Raw genomic sequence first — 16852 nt, 5'->3', positions numbered from 1 at the left:
ACTTAAAAAATTGAAGTAAGATAATAATTTTTTTTAAATTTAATTAATTCATAAAATAGACAATATTTCAAGACTAAAAGTCAATGTTATTGAATAAATACATATAAGGAGTATCTAATAAGCAGTGCAAAAAGTGTTTAAATATTTTATTTTGACAGAAATAACAGAAAAAAATAAAATTCAGTAAATAAATATAAAAATTGTGCAAAGAACTTAAATTCTCAAAAATCTAATATCAACTGAGATCAATTTTGGAATGTTACTAACTATTAACACACACTTAACTATGCTGAAATTTTATCTAATATACAAGTAAATTTTTGTTTATAAACAAACACTTAAATAATAAATTTCATAGTTAGTTTTTTTTATTAGTTGATATTTTCATCTAAAAACTTAATGGTTTCAGTTCGGTTTTTATCGTTCCATTTGCTAAACTCATCTGTTTGTTATTAATGTTAGATAAAAGGAAAAGCTAAAAATATATTTATAAAACAATAAAAATGAAAATTTTGACACTTTTTGTAGTTTTGAAAGTTTTGGTTAACATATTCAAAATTAACTTAAAATATCTCGAGCTGAGAAGTGGTAATCATAGTAAAACTTCTATTGTAAACACTGTTCTTAAAAAGAATTACTAACGTTTTAGTTTCATAAATTAACAAGGTGTTTGCAAGACTTATTCATAAAGTTAATATAAGTTTTACAAATAAAATCTATTGAATAAGTTTTAGAACAATATTTGTACTCGTTGATTTGATCTATGTATATATTTCATAGATTTAATTATATATGTGTATATGTTAAAAGCTAACTGTAGAAACAAATTAAAAAAATATTTATTTACCTAAAAGTATAATTGCCAGGTTTTAATCATTTAAAAGCCACACAAGTTGTAACAAACAAACGTTTAGCACAGCAACATTAACTTTCTGGCAACTCTGCTATACAGTACATAGATAATATTTCTTTATTTTTGTTTCGAACCTCGACTATCAAAATATTTCAAAATAGTGTTTATAATGTAATGTATTTTAACAAAAAAACACTAGTACAAACTTTAATATATATGCTTAAGCGGATTTTTTGGTTTTAGGTTTACTATCCAAAAATAAAAGATTATGTATAAGAAATAAATTAATTAGCAATAACATTTTGGAACCTTTTGATCTCAACTTTAATTTAAATCTAATTTCATAACTAGGGTTGACGTAGGTTTTTTGAAATATTTTTCCAGCTTTTAAAAATTTCTTCAAGGTTATTGAAAATAGAAGTTTTTTTGCCCATTTTTATTATAAAATTAAATTTAAGGTAAAAAGCTGTCTTAAATAATAAAAAAATATTCAGAAAACACGTTGATGCTTTTTTGAATGTGTTTTATAATAAATAAAATTCTAAAAAAAAACAAAAAAAAATTGTGTATGATAGATTTTTCGTATGTAATACAAATTTAATATTTTTATATGTAAAAATTGTTCAAAATTCCAGTTTTTTTCAAAGTTCCAGGTTTTTCGAGTTTTTTTTGCCTACATTGTCAAGTTAAAGAGTTTATGGCAACCTTGTTTAAAGTTATAAACGCCAACACGCATAACTATCTATAAATGAAATACTGAGTTTATCAAACTGCAAACCTTTTATAGTGTTGAGTGAATTCAAATAGAGTTTAGAAAGCTCGTCGCAAACTTCCTTACTTTTATCCATATTTATTTGTTGTTTTCGAGATTTTAATATATCTATTTTGTTGTTTAGTTCTGACTTTTCTTTTTTCCACCTTGAATATTCACCTAATAAAAAAACTACGTTTTACAAATAAATTTTATACATGCAAACTATTTTAATTATCTAACTTTTAAAGCCATAGTTTCACAACGAAACATCGTAAGGTAATTTTAGAAAAATAAACTTAAATAAATGCTTGTTTTGTAAGTTCCACGCTTGTTTTATTAAAAATTTAATTTTTCACATTAAGATAAATCTATTTAGCTTCATAAGAATAACTTTATTACTACAAGTACATAAGCACGTAAATAAATATACATTCAGTAGCTTACTTCGATTAAACTCTAACCTGCTATTCGAGTTTTGAGAACTTTAATGTCATGTTTGTGTTTTTCTTGTATTTTTTTTAGTTTATCTTCGTTGTTGCGTTCAACTTTTATTGAAGAATTTAATGATTTGATTTTCTCTTCATAACTTCCACACCTTAAAATTTGTATAAATTATGAAAAAATATAAAACATGTTTTAGTTCTATTCTAAAATATAAATTTTAAAATCGTTGTATTATCTAAATTTACGACTTGTTTAAAATTTAAATAAATAATTGTTAGTAAAACTCAAAAATCTACAAACTAATTTACTTATACAAAACTGTTCAGTGTTTCAAAATAAATACTATCAGTTTGTTTGTATCAGCTAATTTTTCAATAATGTAGTATTAAATCTAATTAAAGATTAAATTTAAAAATTTAGTAAATATTAATTAAAGCAAAATTTTGTATTACATAAAATATAAAATGATTAAATAAACTAAAGACCTGTGTCATGTATATATAAAGTAAATCTAAAATAAGTTGTTTATTCAAACTTGAACACCACTTGAAGGGCTTTTAAATAGTTATTAGAAAAATACGAATTTAAAAATACTAGTACATATGTTTCATAAAGCTAAACGCTTTAATGATCAGCTAGTTAAATTTAAAATAACAAGGACTTTACTAAACAGAGATGCAAAAGTTATACAAAAAACAAAAAACACTATGACGTAATATTGTGCATTACAAAAATTCGGTACAAAAATTGATCTTTCCGTCTAAGTAATCAAACAACTAAAAATTCACAAAAACCACAGTTAAGTGACTATAAAATACTTTGAAATTTATTGTATTTTAAGAGGAGCTTTTTCATATGTCGACAAGACGATATGAATTCACTCCTCTTATTTAAACAACCTTCCTTTTTTAACGCTTACATAACGGCTGTTGATTCTTTTAAGCACAGCCTACAAACAGGGTTATTACCATCTGCTATTGGCTGCGCTTTTTTTATCATCTCCCAAATTAATTTTAAATCAATGTTTTTGTGCTTTAGGCCGCAAACATACTTTGAAAGCTCAGTCTCATTTTCGTATACACCAACTTTAAAAAAATTTCTATGGTTAGCATACCGAAATCTGAACTGAGTGGAGCATAAGCCGATGTAGAACTTCTTTTCAAGGTCAGAGTTAACTGTTGCATTGTAAATAATGTTATCTGAACGGCAATTGCCCCCTTCCAAATCATATTTACAGCCACCAGCGCAATACACTGATTTTTGATTAAATTACTTTAGTTTAAAATTCTTTGATTGTGTGACTTAATTGATCTCTCCAAATTTGCCATACCTTTGAACTCTCAAAGTTGTCTTTAAAAAGTTTTCTTCGTTGTAAAGTAAATAAAGTTTAAAGTAAGTCTATATATAACTAATTGTTTTGAAAACAAAATATATAAACATTGAGATAAAAGAAATCTTAAAAATTAAAAGAAAACTATAGAATTTCATCAAAAATTAAGTTTCATGTAAAAAATTTGCCGACTCTTAACATTATTTTCAAACACAAATCGTAAGTAACGTGCAGATTTTGAGAAAAAAATGTTTTTAACAACATTTATACTTTTGATATACAAAAATATTTTGAGCAACAGTTTTATAATTACCATAGCCCGATTGTTTAGAACTAAACCAAATTTTTGCAATACTAGAGTATTTAAACATAAAACATTTTTTACTGGATTTAGCCGAGATTAACAGCAATATAAGACTATACTATATATCAAAACACTTGCTTTGAAGTTATCATATTGTGTTAAACCAGGTACTTGTACTATTCCTATTCTACTTTTAAACATTACCAACGACATGTCAACTGGAGTGTATCTGATACACACTTCCAACTGAAGTTTGTACTCACTTGACATTTTGAATTCGAATCTGTTCTTTGTGATGGTCTTCCATTTCCTGCAACTTGTTTTTCCACTTGTTGTCAATTTGTTCTTCTGTAGTTTGTACACTTTGTTGGATGCGCTGTGATTGTAAATTTTGCTCATTTGTTTTAAAATCAATATAAATATTTACCTTTATTAAAAGGTTAAACCTTTCAGTATTTTTCAATAAAAATACCTAAGACCACATAAGTATAACACTTATAACAGTTTGAGCAAAGCTACATAAATATCTAACAGTACAAATTTGTAGAAAGTGCAAGATGTTGAAAATTTTTATAAGTTTATAAACTTAAAAATAAGCATAATTAGTCCAAACAAATTTGATCCAACTTTTGTACAAAAAAAAGTTTTCTTATAAATTTCTTAAATTTACAGGCTTATAATTATTTGGATTATTTATAGCAGTATAATATTTTCTATAAATTCAGCTATGTTACATTAATTTGTATTGTAATGTTTCAGTTTCTAAACTTTTTTTAAAAGTTTAATCAACGGCTAAAAAAAGTTAAAAAGTTGTTTTTGTACGTAAATAATAACAAATATCTTAAAAAGAGATTAAAATAGAAAATTTATGTAATAAACCTTATGTTTACAAGCAAAGAAGTTCGTGTATAAATATAGATTTAGAAAAAATCGTGTAATGTTTAAGAAAAACAAAACTAAATTTTAACTTACTGAAGCAAATTAAAAAGTACTAGTTAGCTTAATGTAAATATTGAACAACTAGTTTTGTTTTATAGAGTTTTTTTTCCAGTAAATAAATATAAAGTAAGCTAATATTTTCAAAATTAGTTAATAATTAGTTAGTAAAGATTCTAACGAAACAAGTTCGTTATAATATAATGATTTTTTGGATCTTAAAAGCTTCGTGGAATTGTATCAACTTGTTTAACACCCAGAAACGTAATAAATAGATTAAAAAGTACTGTGCAAATTTTTGATATTAAAATAAATTTTTATACTTATAAATGTGCAACCAGTGTACATCAAACAAAGTGTACCAAATATTTTTTGTAAAAACTAATTTATTGCGGAATATTTTACAAAAACATTAAAACACTTCAAGTAAATTATGTTCTGTTTCTAAACATATATTTAAAAAGACGTTTTGCCTGCAATTTAGATAGATACTGCTGCTTCAAACTTGATTTCATTTCATTGATACTCTTGTTCATCCAAATCTAAAGAAATATTGCTAACAAAAACATATCAATTAATGTTAGAAGTGCTTATCTCATATGTACTGATTAACTTTAAATAACACACTTCTGAACTCTCAGAGTGTAAATAACTAAACATATTAGTAAATAAACTGATGATACACATTTTGGTTTATAAGGAATACTTATATAATAATTGGGTAAGATTTCAAATATGGACACTTTTGTACGGGTTTAATTTTTTTTTAATTAATCTTATTTTTATTGATTTTTATTTGCACAAGCTAAACAATACGTAGCTGGCAAGAGATTTCTAGTTATTGAGCTAGATCACAAGCCGTACTTTACCGACCCCTGCTTTAACTCTAAAACTATTAAAACGTTTTTACAAATATTATATTATTGAAAGCAACTTCACCTGGTTATTTTTTTCCCAATTTTCTTTTTCTCTTTTAATTACCTCTTCAATCTTATCTTTATGTTCTATTTCAAGCTGCTTTATTCTGAATTTTTATTAGGAATTTTATAAGCAATCTAAGCATTACATTTTAAAATCAAACTTATAAACTGTATCAGAACAAGACTAAACTACTAATCAATGTTTGAAGCAATTAAAACAACGTTGACAAAGATTGCCTTGTAAACCACAAATATGTACTGATCAATAAAATATTCGAATTTTAAAAGTGTGTCTTATTTAAAAAGTGTGTATCATTTAAAAAGTGTAGTATAAACATTTTGCTTGTTGTTCTTCATTTTTTCCTTTTATTTACTTAGCTTTAAAAAACAATTTTTTTTTAATTGGCTTGTACTTAGTCTCATACCCATAAGTTAGCCAATAAAGCTTATAAACGTATTGTGAAATAGCTTTAAGTTTTCCATAAACAAATTTATATACAAAATAATTAGATGTAATACAATAAATTATAAGGTTTAGTTTTAATTAAATAACTTCATTAACAAAAAGTAATAAAAAAGTCTAGTATGATAAAAATGGTATTTAGTTTAAAATATTAAGTAATTCTAGTAATCTGCTATATAAAATTTCATAATAGTCTTTTAAAGAACTTTTCAAATTTAAAACGGAATAAGTGTCAATACCAATAGTTTGAATAGGTAACTTGCTAAGATCTCTACACTTCTTCTAAAACTATTCTTACAATTTTTTTAAATTTTAAAATACGAATCAAGTTTGTAATGATAATTAGAGAATAATACTTAAAACAAAGGATATTAAAATAGCAGATGGTAGAATATTTTATTCTTTTTATATCTTAGTATATTTATATGTTTTAAATAAAAGTTTTTTTACAGGGATTTCAATGCATTTTACGTTATATCTGACATTTGCGTTGTAGTTTGTCAGGAAATAAAATAATAATTGTTAATATTACTTGGTAATATAAGCATTCTCAAATTCAAATTTCGCTTTCTTCAGCATACTATTTTGGCTTTCAATTGACTTTCTGTTCCATTTCTCGCGTTCAATAGAAATCTATATTATTTATAAATATCAAAAAAGTGCTTTTTGAAAGGTTGAAAATAAAAATAAAACGAAGACATCAATAAGTTATTTCAAAAATATGGACATTTTTCAATGAACTTCACCGCACGACCAACAACAACAGCATCCGAGACAACCTACGACCGGTTTCGTCCTTTCTAGGACTCACCAGGCAGGCATAGTCGCAAGAAACTTTACCCACAAATGTTTGCTTCAGTGCATTTGCACTTAAGCCCGCTTGGTTAAGACAGCGACAGCGGTTTCTCGCGAATAAGCCTGCCTGATGAGTCCTGAAAAGGATGGAACCAGTCGTAGGTTGTCTCGGATGCTGTTGTTGTTGGTCGTGCGGTGAAGTTCATTGTTTATTATATATATTTAAGAAGTCGTTTAAGATTGTTGTTTTCGACAGTTTTAGAATTATTTATAAGCATTTAGTTTAAAGAAGAATGCATATATGAACTGAATTTATGTTTCAAAGATTTGTGTGAATAAAAAAAAACAACGTAATAAGGGCTGTAAAGTTTTGTGAGAGTTTTTAAAAAAGAAAACAAAAAGAAAGATTTTTAACACTTAAGTATACAATTTTAAAATTGAATTTGGCCTGAAAACTTTGGCTTTGAAAAACCTAAAAAAAATTAAAGAAAGTGTCCAGTATACTTGACATACAATATATTAGATTCCAATTATATTGTTAAAGCTGAAGAATGGCAACTTGTTAGCCACATTAATGAACTGCTTGAAACTTTTTATAAATTAAAGCCGCAGTGCAGTAAAAACAACGCATTGCTGTCTAGTGTATTTCCTTATGCAGAAGTACTTACTTTTTTAAACTTTAAAGCGAATAGTTCATCAGGTCAAAGTGGTTCTACAACTTTAGCAACCTTGGCAGAAAATATAGAAGAGGCTTTCGAAAGAAGGTTGTACACTACAAATAACAGCTAACATTTAAACCTACAAGATAACAGCTTGTTGTTAGTTACACAGCTGTTGATCCACGGTATCGACTTTACTTTTTCCCTCCTAATCTCAACAGGAGGTTGATAGACTGGTGAAATTAGAAGTAAAAAAGCATAGTTGTCGTGAGACTGGTCAAAGTAGTCAATTTTGTCTAGTACCGCCTAATAATCATATAAATCAACTACCTAAAAATGATCTTCCAATTGGTGTTTGTCATTCTACTGAACGTTTGATACAGAAAAAAAGTACAGCCACTCATGAAAGCGTTATTTTGTAAATTTAGCCTGACTTTTCAAGATTTGACGGAATTAGCCTGAATTTTACCTTCCTCTTAGGTACGCGTTTTAAATACGCACTTTTAGTTAAATACGCATTCCGAGTACTCATATTTTAATAAGTACGTATTTTGAGTACACATATTTTGACAAGTACGCATTTCTTATTCAGTACACATTTTTGGACCAAAAAAAAAACTTTCTGTCAGGTTTCTTTGTTATTTAGACTAGTAATTCTTAGCTACAAACTTTCTATTGAGTAGCTGCTGTGTTCAGAATGTGTACTTTAGCGAAAGATAACTGCAATAATAAGTTATTGGAATGTAAAAGTATATATTATAAACTTATTTATAAAAAACTTTGCATTGAACTAGGTATATTTTTTTCTTACTGCTTACCTCTTTGCAAATAATCTCAAAGTGTCACAAATGTAGGTAAACTACTGGCAAAGAATTTTTTATTAATTACTCAAACTAAATCACAATTATAAAAACGAAAAATTATATTAAAATCTAAAACATTTGTTATTAACTTCGCTAAAACTTTAAAAAAAATTTATCATGACGATACTAAAAAAAAATTTCCATGACATTACATAAAATATTTAAATAAACCTTACAAAAAAAATCGAAAAAAAAGATAAATTTAAAAATTAAGACAGATAAAAATTAAATTATAAAGATCTCAATAATTTACTTAAACAAAAATCAGTCTGATTCTAAAATTTTGCAAAATAGACTTTTAAGTATATATCAAAGTTTCACTAAGGAATTGTCCTTGCCACAGATCATCAATACTAAAAGATTACATACACCAATACTTGTTCAAATAGGGTAATAAATCAACATGCTTCTAGGAAAATTTTGCAACTTTAGTCTGACTGAATGTTTTTTTGTTGTTAATTTTTTACCATTTTAAGGCTTTGAAAATTAAGGAATTTTGTAATTTAGAAGTGACAAATTCCTACATTTTGCCATTTTAACTTTAAAGAATATGATTTTAGGTCATTTTGACCCCAAAAAACTGACTTAGCCTGACCCGTGGCAACCCTGGATTAAAAACTATTTATTTTACCTTTAGCCAAGTAATTGCCTTTTAGAAGTACTTGGTAAAAAAACTTTATTATTATTATTATTGTTTTTACAAAATACGAACTTTGTTATCTAATTTACGCATGTACACTGTACAGTGTAGAATACAGTATTGCTAAATATTTATGTATTCAAATTTGTTTCTGTACTAAACAACCTTGCTTTCTATTAATTCTTGTAAATCAATTTTCGAATTATTTCTTTGTTCATCTAACTTGTCTTCTATGTCATCCATTGCTTTGGAATGGCTCTTCTTTATTTGTTCCAGCTCCTTAAATAAGAAAAAATTAAAACATATATTAGAGAAAACAATTTGTCTATTATTCCTACCAAACTTGTTTGCAGATTTTCAATGCAAATTACAAAAAAGACTAACAAACAAAAACAAATAAACTGAATAGCACTATAATGGAGTTAGACTGTTCAAACTTAATAACTTGATAATTTGAATTGTCGTGGTATGAATTGTACATAACACAAACAAATATTTATCTAGTATATAGAAAAAACAAACACTTTGATTTTGAGGTACACAATTCTAGTTAAAACTATATTATCGAAACATTTTCGTTGTGTTTCAAATTTATGCCTAAACACAAAAGTATGTTTTTAACTATTTCTGAAAAGTTTACAAAAGTAGTTTATTAAAAAAAAAGTAACTCAATTATTTTAAGAGAAACTTTTTGTTTTTATGCTAGAACTTAAAGATCAAATATCAAGATCCAAACTTAGTCTTTTTACTTTAAAATACATTAAACATATATTACAAATTTTAGTTAACTAAATTTTAAAAGCAGAAAAAAATTTAATACATAATACTTTAGATTAGGGCTGGCAATATACAGCCTGCGGGCCAGATACAGTCGAAATTCTTAAATCTTTGCCCAACAATTTATTTTTTAGCTTAAAACATATTGTGCAAATCAAATAAAACCGATCATCCTTATAATAAACATTTTAAAATGTGATCAAAGTTTAATTTTTAATACAAAATAGTAATTTTCTAATTATTTAGTGATCTGCAATTTTTTCTTAAATATATTTTTTATAGTACAACTTTTCAAAAATATGCGGCCCGCTAAGAAGTTTTTCTTAACAAATTCGGCCCGTGAATTTTTTTTTCTTGTAGATCAGGACTGCAAATGAAATAAGTTGCCTACCCATACAGTAGATTAACAGTTATGAAAAAAAAACTTTTATACATATTAAAACCTACAAGGCGTAACAGTTAAATTAGTTTTAAAAAATCAGGTCATTGTCCAAAAATGAATTTTTAAAATGTTTGGTATTTCTAGTGTTTCATTCAAATTTCAGAAAAAAGTAACAACGCCAAACTTATTAGTCAACTTAAATTACTTTTTGATATTGTATGTTGAGATTTGAATCTATTTTTTTCAGTTCGTTACATACTTCTACATATCGATTTTTCACTTCAATCAGTTCAGTTGTAACTTGCATATACTTTTTTCTATGAAAAATTACTTTATCGTTATTTTAATAATATAGTGAGAAAGCTTATATGAAATTAATAGCTATAAAAAAACTTTCATTTTACTAAGACAAATTTTATTCCTTTCCTATACCCTAGAAAACTTATCAGACAAAAAAATTTCAGTGAAACTGTTTAAGTAAAACTATTCTATAAGTTATTAAAACTATATACTGTAAATTTATCTTGAAACGCTTAGTTTTATTTATATTTTAAGTAAATAACTTATGTGTAGACTCTTTTAATTTGATATAAAACTCAACTAATATAATTATTTAGTTTAAAATATATTCGATAAACAAAATCAACAGATTACAATTTTCATTAACCTGTTTTAATTATTAAACTAGAATTGAAATTCAGTTTATATACAAAAAAAAAGGTATGACGTGATAATTTTTTAATCTATTAGTCAAACTAAAAAATCACTGCATATTTCAAAAATTATCTTTTTTTTGAATATTATAGATCATATGAGATTATTTCAAAAAAATCAATCAAATTTCGAATTGTGCTGCTATTTTAAATGTAGCTGATAGATTGACAAATTATTACGTGAAATTAACTTTTATTTTCTAATAAAAACTAAATTTAGACTCTAATTTAATAATAAAAACAGTTAATTAATAAAATATCTAATTTAAAATATGCATTAAATTAAATTTATATTGTCCTGAATTAATCTGTATATAGAATAAATATTATCATGTTTACTGTATACTGGAAAATTTAATATTTAATGCTATCACCTTGAATTTAAATTTTATAACTAAAAAACTTATCTAACTAATTTTAAAGCCAAGAACTTTTGTTTTTTAATTAAGTATTTATTTTTATTAAAACCGAATTTTTGTTAAAACAAATTAAATTAAGAATAACTTTATCAAGTTTAAAAACATTTTAGACTTTTTTTAAACCGGAACTTTCACAGTTAAAAATATTTTTCTTACATAACATTAAATTTCAACACTTGGTAATACAAAAGTATAAGTCAACTACTTTTCGTCAAAAATAATTTCATCTTTTTCGGCTTCTAATACTTTTAATTTTTCACTGTATTCTTCATTTAGTTTATTTGTAATTTGTAATCTTTTTTCATCAAATAGCTGATTTAATGAGGTTTCTCTCCTGTTAAACTTGCAATTATAATAGATGAACAATCTTTTACGGTGCATAGCTTATTTAAAAAAATAAACAACACAATTTTATTATCATTTATTTATCTTTAAGTACTTCCAACTAAGACTTATCTATGGTGAAGCGTTTCACCAGACTTTGCTCTCCTTGCTATTTTAAAGGCGAGTTCAAAATACTTTAAAACACTTTACTTTCTCTTGGTTAACCAGGTAATTTAGAATCGAAAGTTATAACAACAATAAAAATATCAACAGCGTTAAAATGATTAGCCCTCAAAAGTGTCCAGTTTACGTAAAATCTCTTTATCTTTGCAATATTTCTGAGAGAAAAATATTAATAAGCTGGTTAAAGGGTCTATCAGAAAACAAGACAATAATTTTTCTTTTTCGATTGGACAACACTTAATTGACAATCATGAGAGTTCCAGTAACTACAGTAGTAGAATTTTTCAACTTTAATGCGAGCTTAGAGCTCTTTTCAGCTACATATTCAGTACGCTTTATGTATTTAATCATTAAACCCCAGTTTTTGTAAGTAGTAAAAGATTGTTTATTGTACTAGGTTTTTTAAATCATTATATTAAGTAGTTTTATAGTAATAGTTTTCTTAGATATTTTAAAAGTTTAATTTCATTAATCGTTCGTTCGTTTTAGTATGATTTTAAATCTTACAACTTTTGACAGTAAACAGTAATATTTCTTTAACATTAACTCTTAGTTAACTTTCAAACTCTAATTTTACACTAGATCAGGGACGTAGCTAGCTCAAAAAAGTTACGAATCTGCAAAAATTTTATCATCTGAAATGACGCGTGTTAACGTCCTAGCGGGAACACAGCAATTTAAACTATCTCTAGTGTTATTGAATTTAATATGAAAATATGCAGATATGTAAATACTTCAAAAATGGAATGTTGAAGTATGAGTGATAATTGTATATAAGGCAATCTATTTTACTCCACACCCCCTATGACTCTTTATGTGTTTCCACTTGTGTAAACCCACTAAACTTTCATTGAAAATAGGTATAAGAAAATCACAATTTAAATCAAAAACATTTATATTGTTTTCAAAATCAAATATATAATGTAGTCAATAGATACAGCATTAATTTATGAAAATTTTTATAACATAAAATTAGATGATTCTGAATTTTGAAGAAAAATCTATAGCTTCCATTAGAATTAATTTTGCAATTCAGCTTTTTGACAAATTAAATTTTTAATGCGCTAAATGTATACAATTTAGATGTTTTTAACTCATTTAGTTTTTACGACACTAAAAGTGCTAAAGAGTACATATATGTCTAAATTATTTTTTAGGAGTGCATAACTAAGTATCAATGAATACTAAAAGCTAAGAAAGCAGAGTCTTTTCAAGCTGAAATAAAAGCAAGTTTTTTGCACATAAGTATACGTTTCTGCAGATACCAAGCTACTTGCCTAAACTAGATCATTACATCACTTTATAACTTATAAACTTTTAAACGTTTGATTTTAATATTGATAACCCTTGTTAAAAGTACTTAACAACAAATAAACAAAAATGAAATGTGTTTTGTGTTTTTTTTTTGTTAATAGTATTCAAAACAATTACATGATAATTCAAATTCTTTAAAAATGATTAAGTGGTCATATCTCAAAAAGTAAAACATACTTGTAAAAGATAAAAAAGCGGTTGTAGATCTTATAAACAAGAATAAGATAGTAAAAAAAAATTGCTAAAAAATATTTATTAAAAGAGGATATTAAAAATTAAAAAAAAACATTATGTTATAAAACTGATTATCCGTATCTAAAAAAAGGGTGCACGACTATTCAAACTCGGACAATTAAAATTCTTAAAAAAAATTTAAAGCGCCACAACTAAAAAATTAATGTATATTAAATATTAATGTGTATATTTGTCACATATTAAAAATACGGGTAGCTGTCTAAATTGCACAAGCGTACAAAATTGCACGAGGGGACAAAATTGCAAAACTACACGAGTGCACAAAATTGTACGAAGATACTTTTGCACTAAGATACTTTTGCACGAGGGGTTAAATTGCACGAAGACCCTTTTGCACGAGCAGACAATTTTGCACGGAGACAATTTTTCACGGGTTATTTTTTTACTATCACTGTTACCCCTAGCCCTTACCCTCGGTCAGTAACTTTTTTTTTTTGTTTATTTATTTCTTTTTGTATTTTTTTATTCCCGTGCAAAAATGTAACTCGTGCAAAACTGACCCTTGGTAACTCCTTCGTGCAATTTTTTGCCGTCGTGCAAATTTGGCTTCGTGCAATTTTGTTCTCGTGCAATTTTGTCCCCTGGTGCAATTTAGTAACCTCGTGCAATTAAGACCCGTTCCCAAAAAATACATATGTAGGTCCTATTAATATCTACTTGCCATTTTTTTCTTTTAGAAAATTATTAAATATATTTTGAGATATGGTTTAAATAAAGTAAAAAACATAGTTGTTTTTAGTAATCTTTAAATATATTAAAAAATATTTAGAATTTTGTAAAAAATAAAAAGTGACTTGTAGACATTAATAAGGTATCCATATGTATTTTTATTTTTTCAAATTTACATTACTTATTAAGATATAGTTTTTTAAATATTTTTTTTGTTGGATTTTGAGTTGTTCGAATTTAGATTTGTCATGTAACCTCAAAAAATATTTGAAATTTTGCAAAAACAAAAAAAGGACTGTAGATATTAATTACTAGATACTATTTTCTTAATTTTTTGAAATATTTATTACTTTTTAAATTGTGGCAATTTTAATTTTTTTTAGAACTTTAATTGTCCGAATTTGAATAGTCGTGCACCTATTAGTCGTGCCCTTACTTAGTTTACAATATAAAAACTAGGAAAATATATTATTGCAATTCACTTCAGTAATTTATTTGCAGGAACTGTGTGATTTTTTGTTAAGATAAGATACAAATAGTTTGCAGTAAACCTAAGTTTTATTATAAAATTATTTAATAATCAAGTAAACCTTTGTAGAGCTTCTTCTTTATCTTGGTCATGAACTTCGATCGTCCTAAAAAGTTGCTGTTTCGCATCTTTTAGACATTGAGTTAATTTTTCCTGCTTTTCTGTCAATTCTCTAACTTTTTCGGACTCCTGATGTTCTAGACTGTTATTTTCTGTTTGAGTTTCTTCTGTTATCACACTCTGTTATATAATAAAAATATGTTAGAAAACAAAATACTCATAAATAGTATTTGAATACTACTTAGACTTGACTGGTTCAACAAAAAAATATGACTGACTCAGACGATTGAATAAGACTTGTAACTTCTCGATATCTTTTAAAACTGGATAACGAAAAATTAAAGACAGAATAATGTTTTAAATACAATAAAGTTTGTTTAGTACCTCAAAGATCTATATACCAAGCTTTCTGGTGAATTTTATTTTAAGTATGAAAAATACCTGCTAATAACAATAAACATATGTAACATAATTTTTTTAGACACTTCATAATAAAATACAACTAATTTTAAGACTTTAAAACTAATTAAGAACATGCAAAATAAGGAGAAGGGGTCAAAAATTTACGGAGTCACATTTCACGATTCATCATTTTTGCATGAAGCATCAATTGTTCACAAAATCACTTTTGCATGGATGATCACTTTTGCACGGGTGGCACTGTTGCACAAGTCATAATTTAATGATAACTATGCAACAGTGAAACCGTGCAACAAAGATCCTCTGTGCAAAAATTACTTTGTGAAAAAGTGATTCCCCGTGCATTTTTGACACCTGCAAATAAAATAAAGTTTTACTTTATTTTTTAAAGTAGAGCTTTTTTTTAAGATAATATCTAGTTTTAGAAGTTTTACAAAAACTTTAATAACTATATACAACTAATTTTTTTTTTAATATGTTAAATGTATAACTTTAGTACCAATAATTTTATTAAAAAGATGATAAGTAACAACAAAAATATGTAAAATAATTTATTAAGATAAATAAATAAGTGTATAAAACTTAATTTTTACTAAAAAAAAGTAATTTTATAAAAACAAACATAAAGTTATAATTGATCCATTTGTAAATTATCACGAAAATACACACAGTTAGTAGTTAATAACTAACAACTATTTAACCTCTTTTATCTATATGATTTTAGTAAAAACTTTTTTATTTTTTATATAAAGTGTACATATGTATTACTAATATAAGTGATAAATACAATTTAAATTCTATTTACTGAAAAATATAACAAGATAAAATTTTTAAACAAGGAATCAAACACTTACTTTATGTTATTTTTAAAAAATGTAAATACTTGAGAAATGTTTAAACACAATTTACTTATTATAAAAATCAATGAACTAAAACCTTTAATGTAAAAAATACTAATCGCATACTGTATAATTTGAATAGCAGCACGATATAAAGAAAAAAATTAGAACATATACATGTTAGACAAAATTCAAAGTCCATAATACTAAGTACATCAGTTTGCAAGAATAAAAATAAATAATCAGATATTATTTTCTTTAAACTGATTTATTCTTTCTCTCTTGCTTTATGTCATTGACTTTGAAAACCATTTAAAAATTTTATTAAATTTGTGTACATTAGCAAAATTTTTAAAAATATTGTTTCAAATTATAATTAAATTTTACTTTTGTTGAGTTGTTTGAAATTTGTTGTTTTAATTTCTTGCATTCTTCCCTGGATTTTTCTAGTTCACCTTCAAGCTTGCTTGCCTAAAAAATTAATTAAATTCTCTTCTTTTCTTATAGTTAATTATACTATCATTTATACTTTATAGACTTATACTTATTATACTATTACTAGTACATATTAACCAAAAAGTAAGTAATATATACAACTTATGTCGTTTAACAATGTTTAACATATTAACAATCCAACCAATTACTTATTAAAACAAAATTAGAAAAAAAATTCTAACATATATGATCTATTATTTATTAAAAAAAAATTGTACTTTACCAAATATATACAACAATATCTGACAGCTTTGAAAAGATTTATTTTGAATTTTACCAATAAGAAAATTAAAAAAATAAATTATTTAAAAAAGTATTGTTAAAAAGTCTTATTCCAACTTAAATTAAACATTCTGTCAATATAAAACTAAATTAGTTATAATATTTTAATACTTAAACTAAAATGCAAAAAAAAAGTTATAAAAAAAAAACACAAAAAAGCTTAATTTAAGGCTTAGATTAATTTATCAAAAAATTATAAGAAATAATACTGTAAATTATACAAACAATAC

The 16852-nt window shown here is 25.1% G+C and overlaps 1 protein-coding gene across 1 annotated transcript in view; it reads right to left on the bottom strand.

Annotated features, from left to right (window-relative positions):
* Positions 1-371: 371 nt before the first annotated feature.
* The window catches only part of LOC145828548 (centrosomal protein of 152 kDa-like), a 40860-nt gene continuing 24379 nt past the window's right edge, over positions 372-16852 (bottom strand). Inside the window, exons 14-25 of the mRNA XM_082936304.1 lie at positions 16233-16316; positions 14588-14766; positions 11458-11586; positions 10326-10437; positions 9127-9240; positions 6537-6637; positions 5561-5645; positions 5095-5163; positions 3949-4061; positions 2069-2202; positions 1632-1784; positions 372-442 (exon numbers count right to left, since the gene is read on the bottom strand). Coding sequence (XP_082792430.1) covers positions 372-442; positions 1632-1784; positions 2069-2202; positions 3949-4061; positions 5095-5163; positions 5561-5645; positions 6537-6637; positions 9127-9240; positions 10326-10437; positions 11458-11586; positions 14588-14766; positions 16233-16316 — 1344 coding nt within the window. The remainder of the gene's footprint in view (positions 443-1631; positions 1785-2068; positions 2203-3948; positions 4062-5094; positions 5164-5560; positions 5646-6536; positions 6638-9126; positions 9241-10325; positions 10438-11457; positions 11587-14587; positions 14767-16232; positions 16317-16852) is intronic.

The sequence above is a fragment of the Thalia democratica genome, chromosome 2 (assembly GCF_965202585.1).
Source record: "Thalia democratica chromosome 2, ktThaDemo2.hap1.1, whole genome shotgun sequence".
Taxonomy (NCBI): Eukaryota; Metazoa; Chordata; class Thaliacea; order Salpida; family Salpidae; genus Thalia; species Thalia democratica.
Note: the sequence above shows the minus strand (reverse complement) of the source record. Positions and strands in the feature narration are given on the sequence as shown.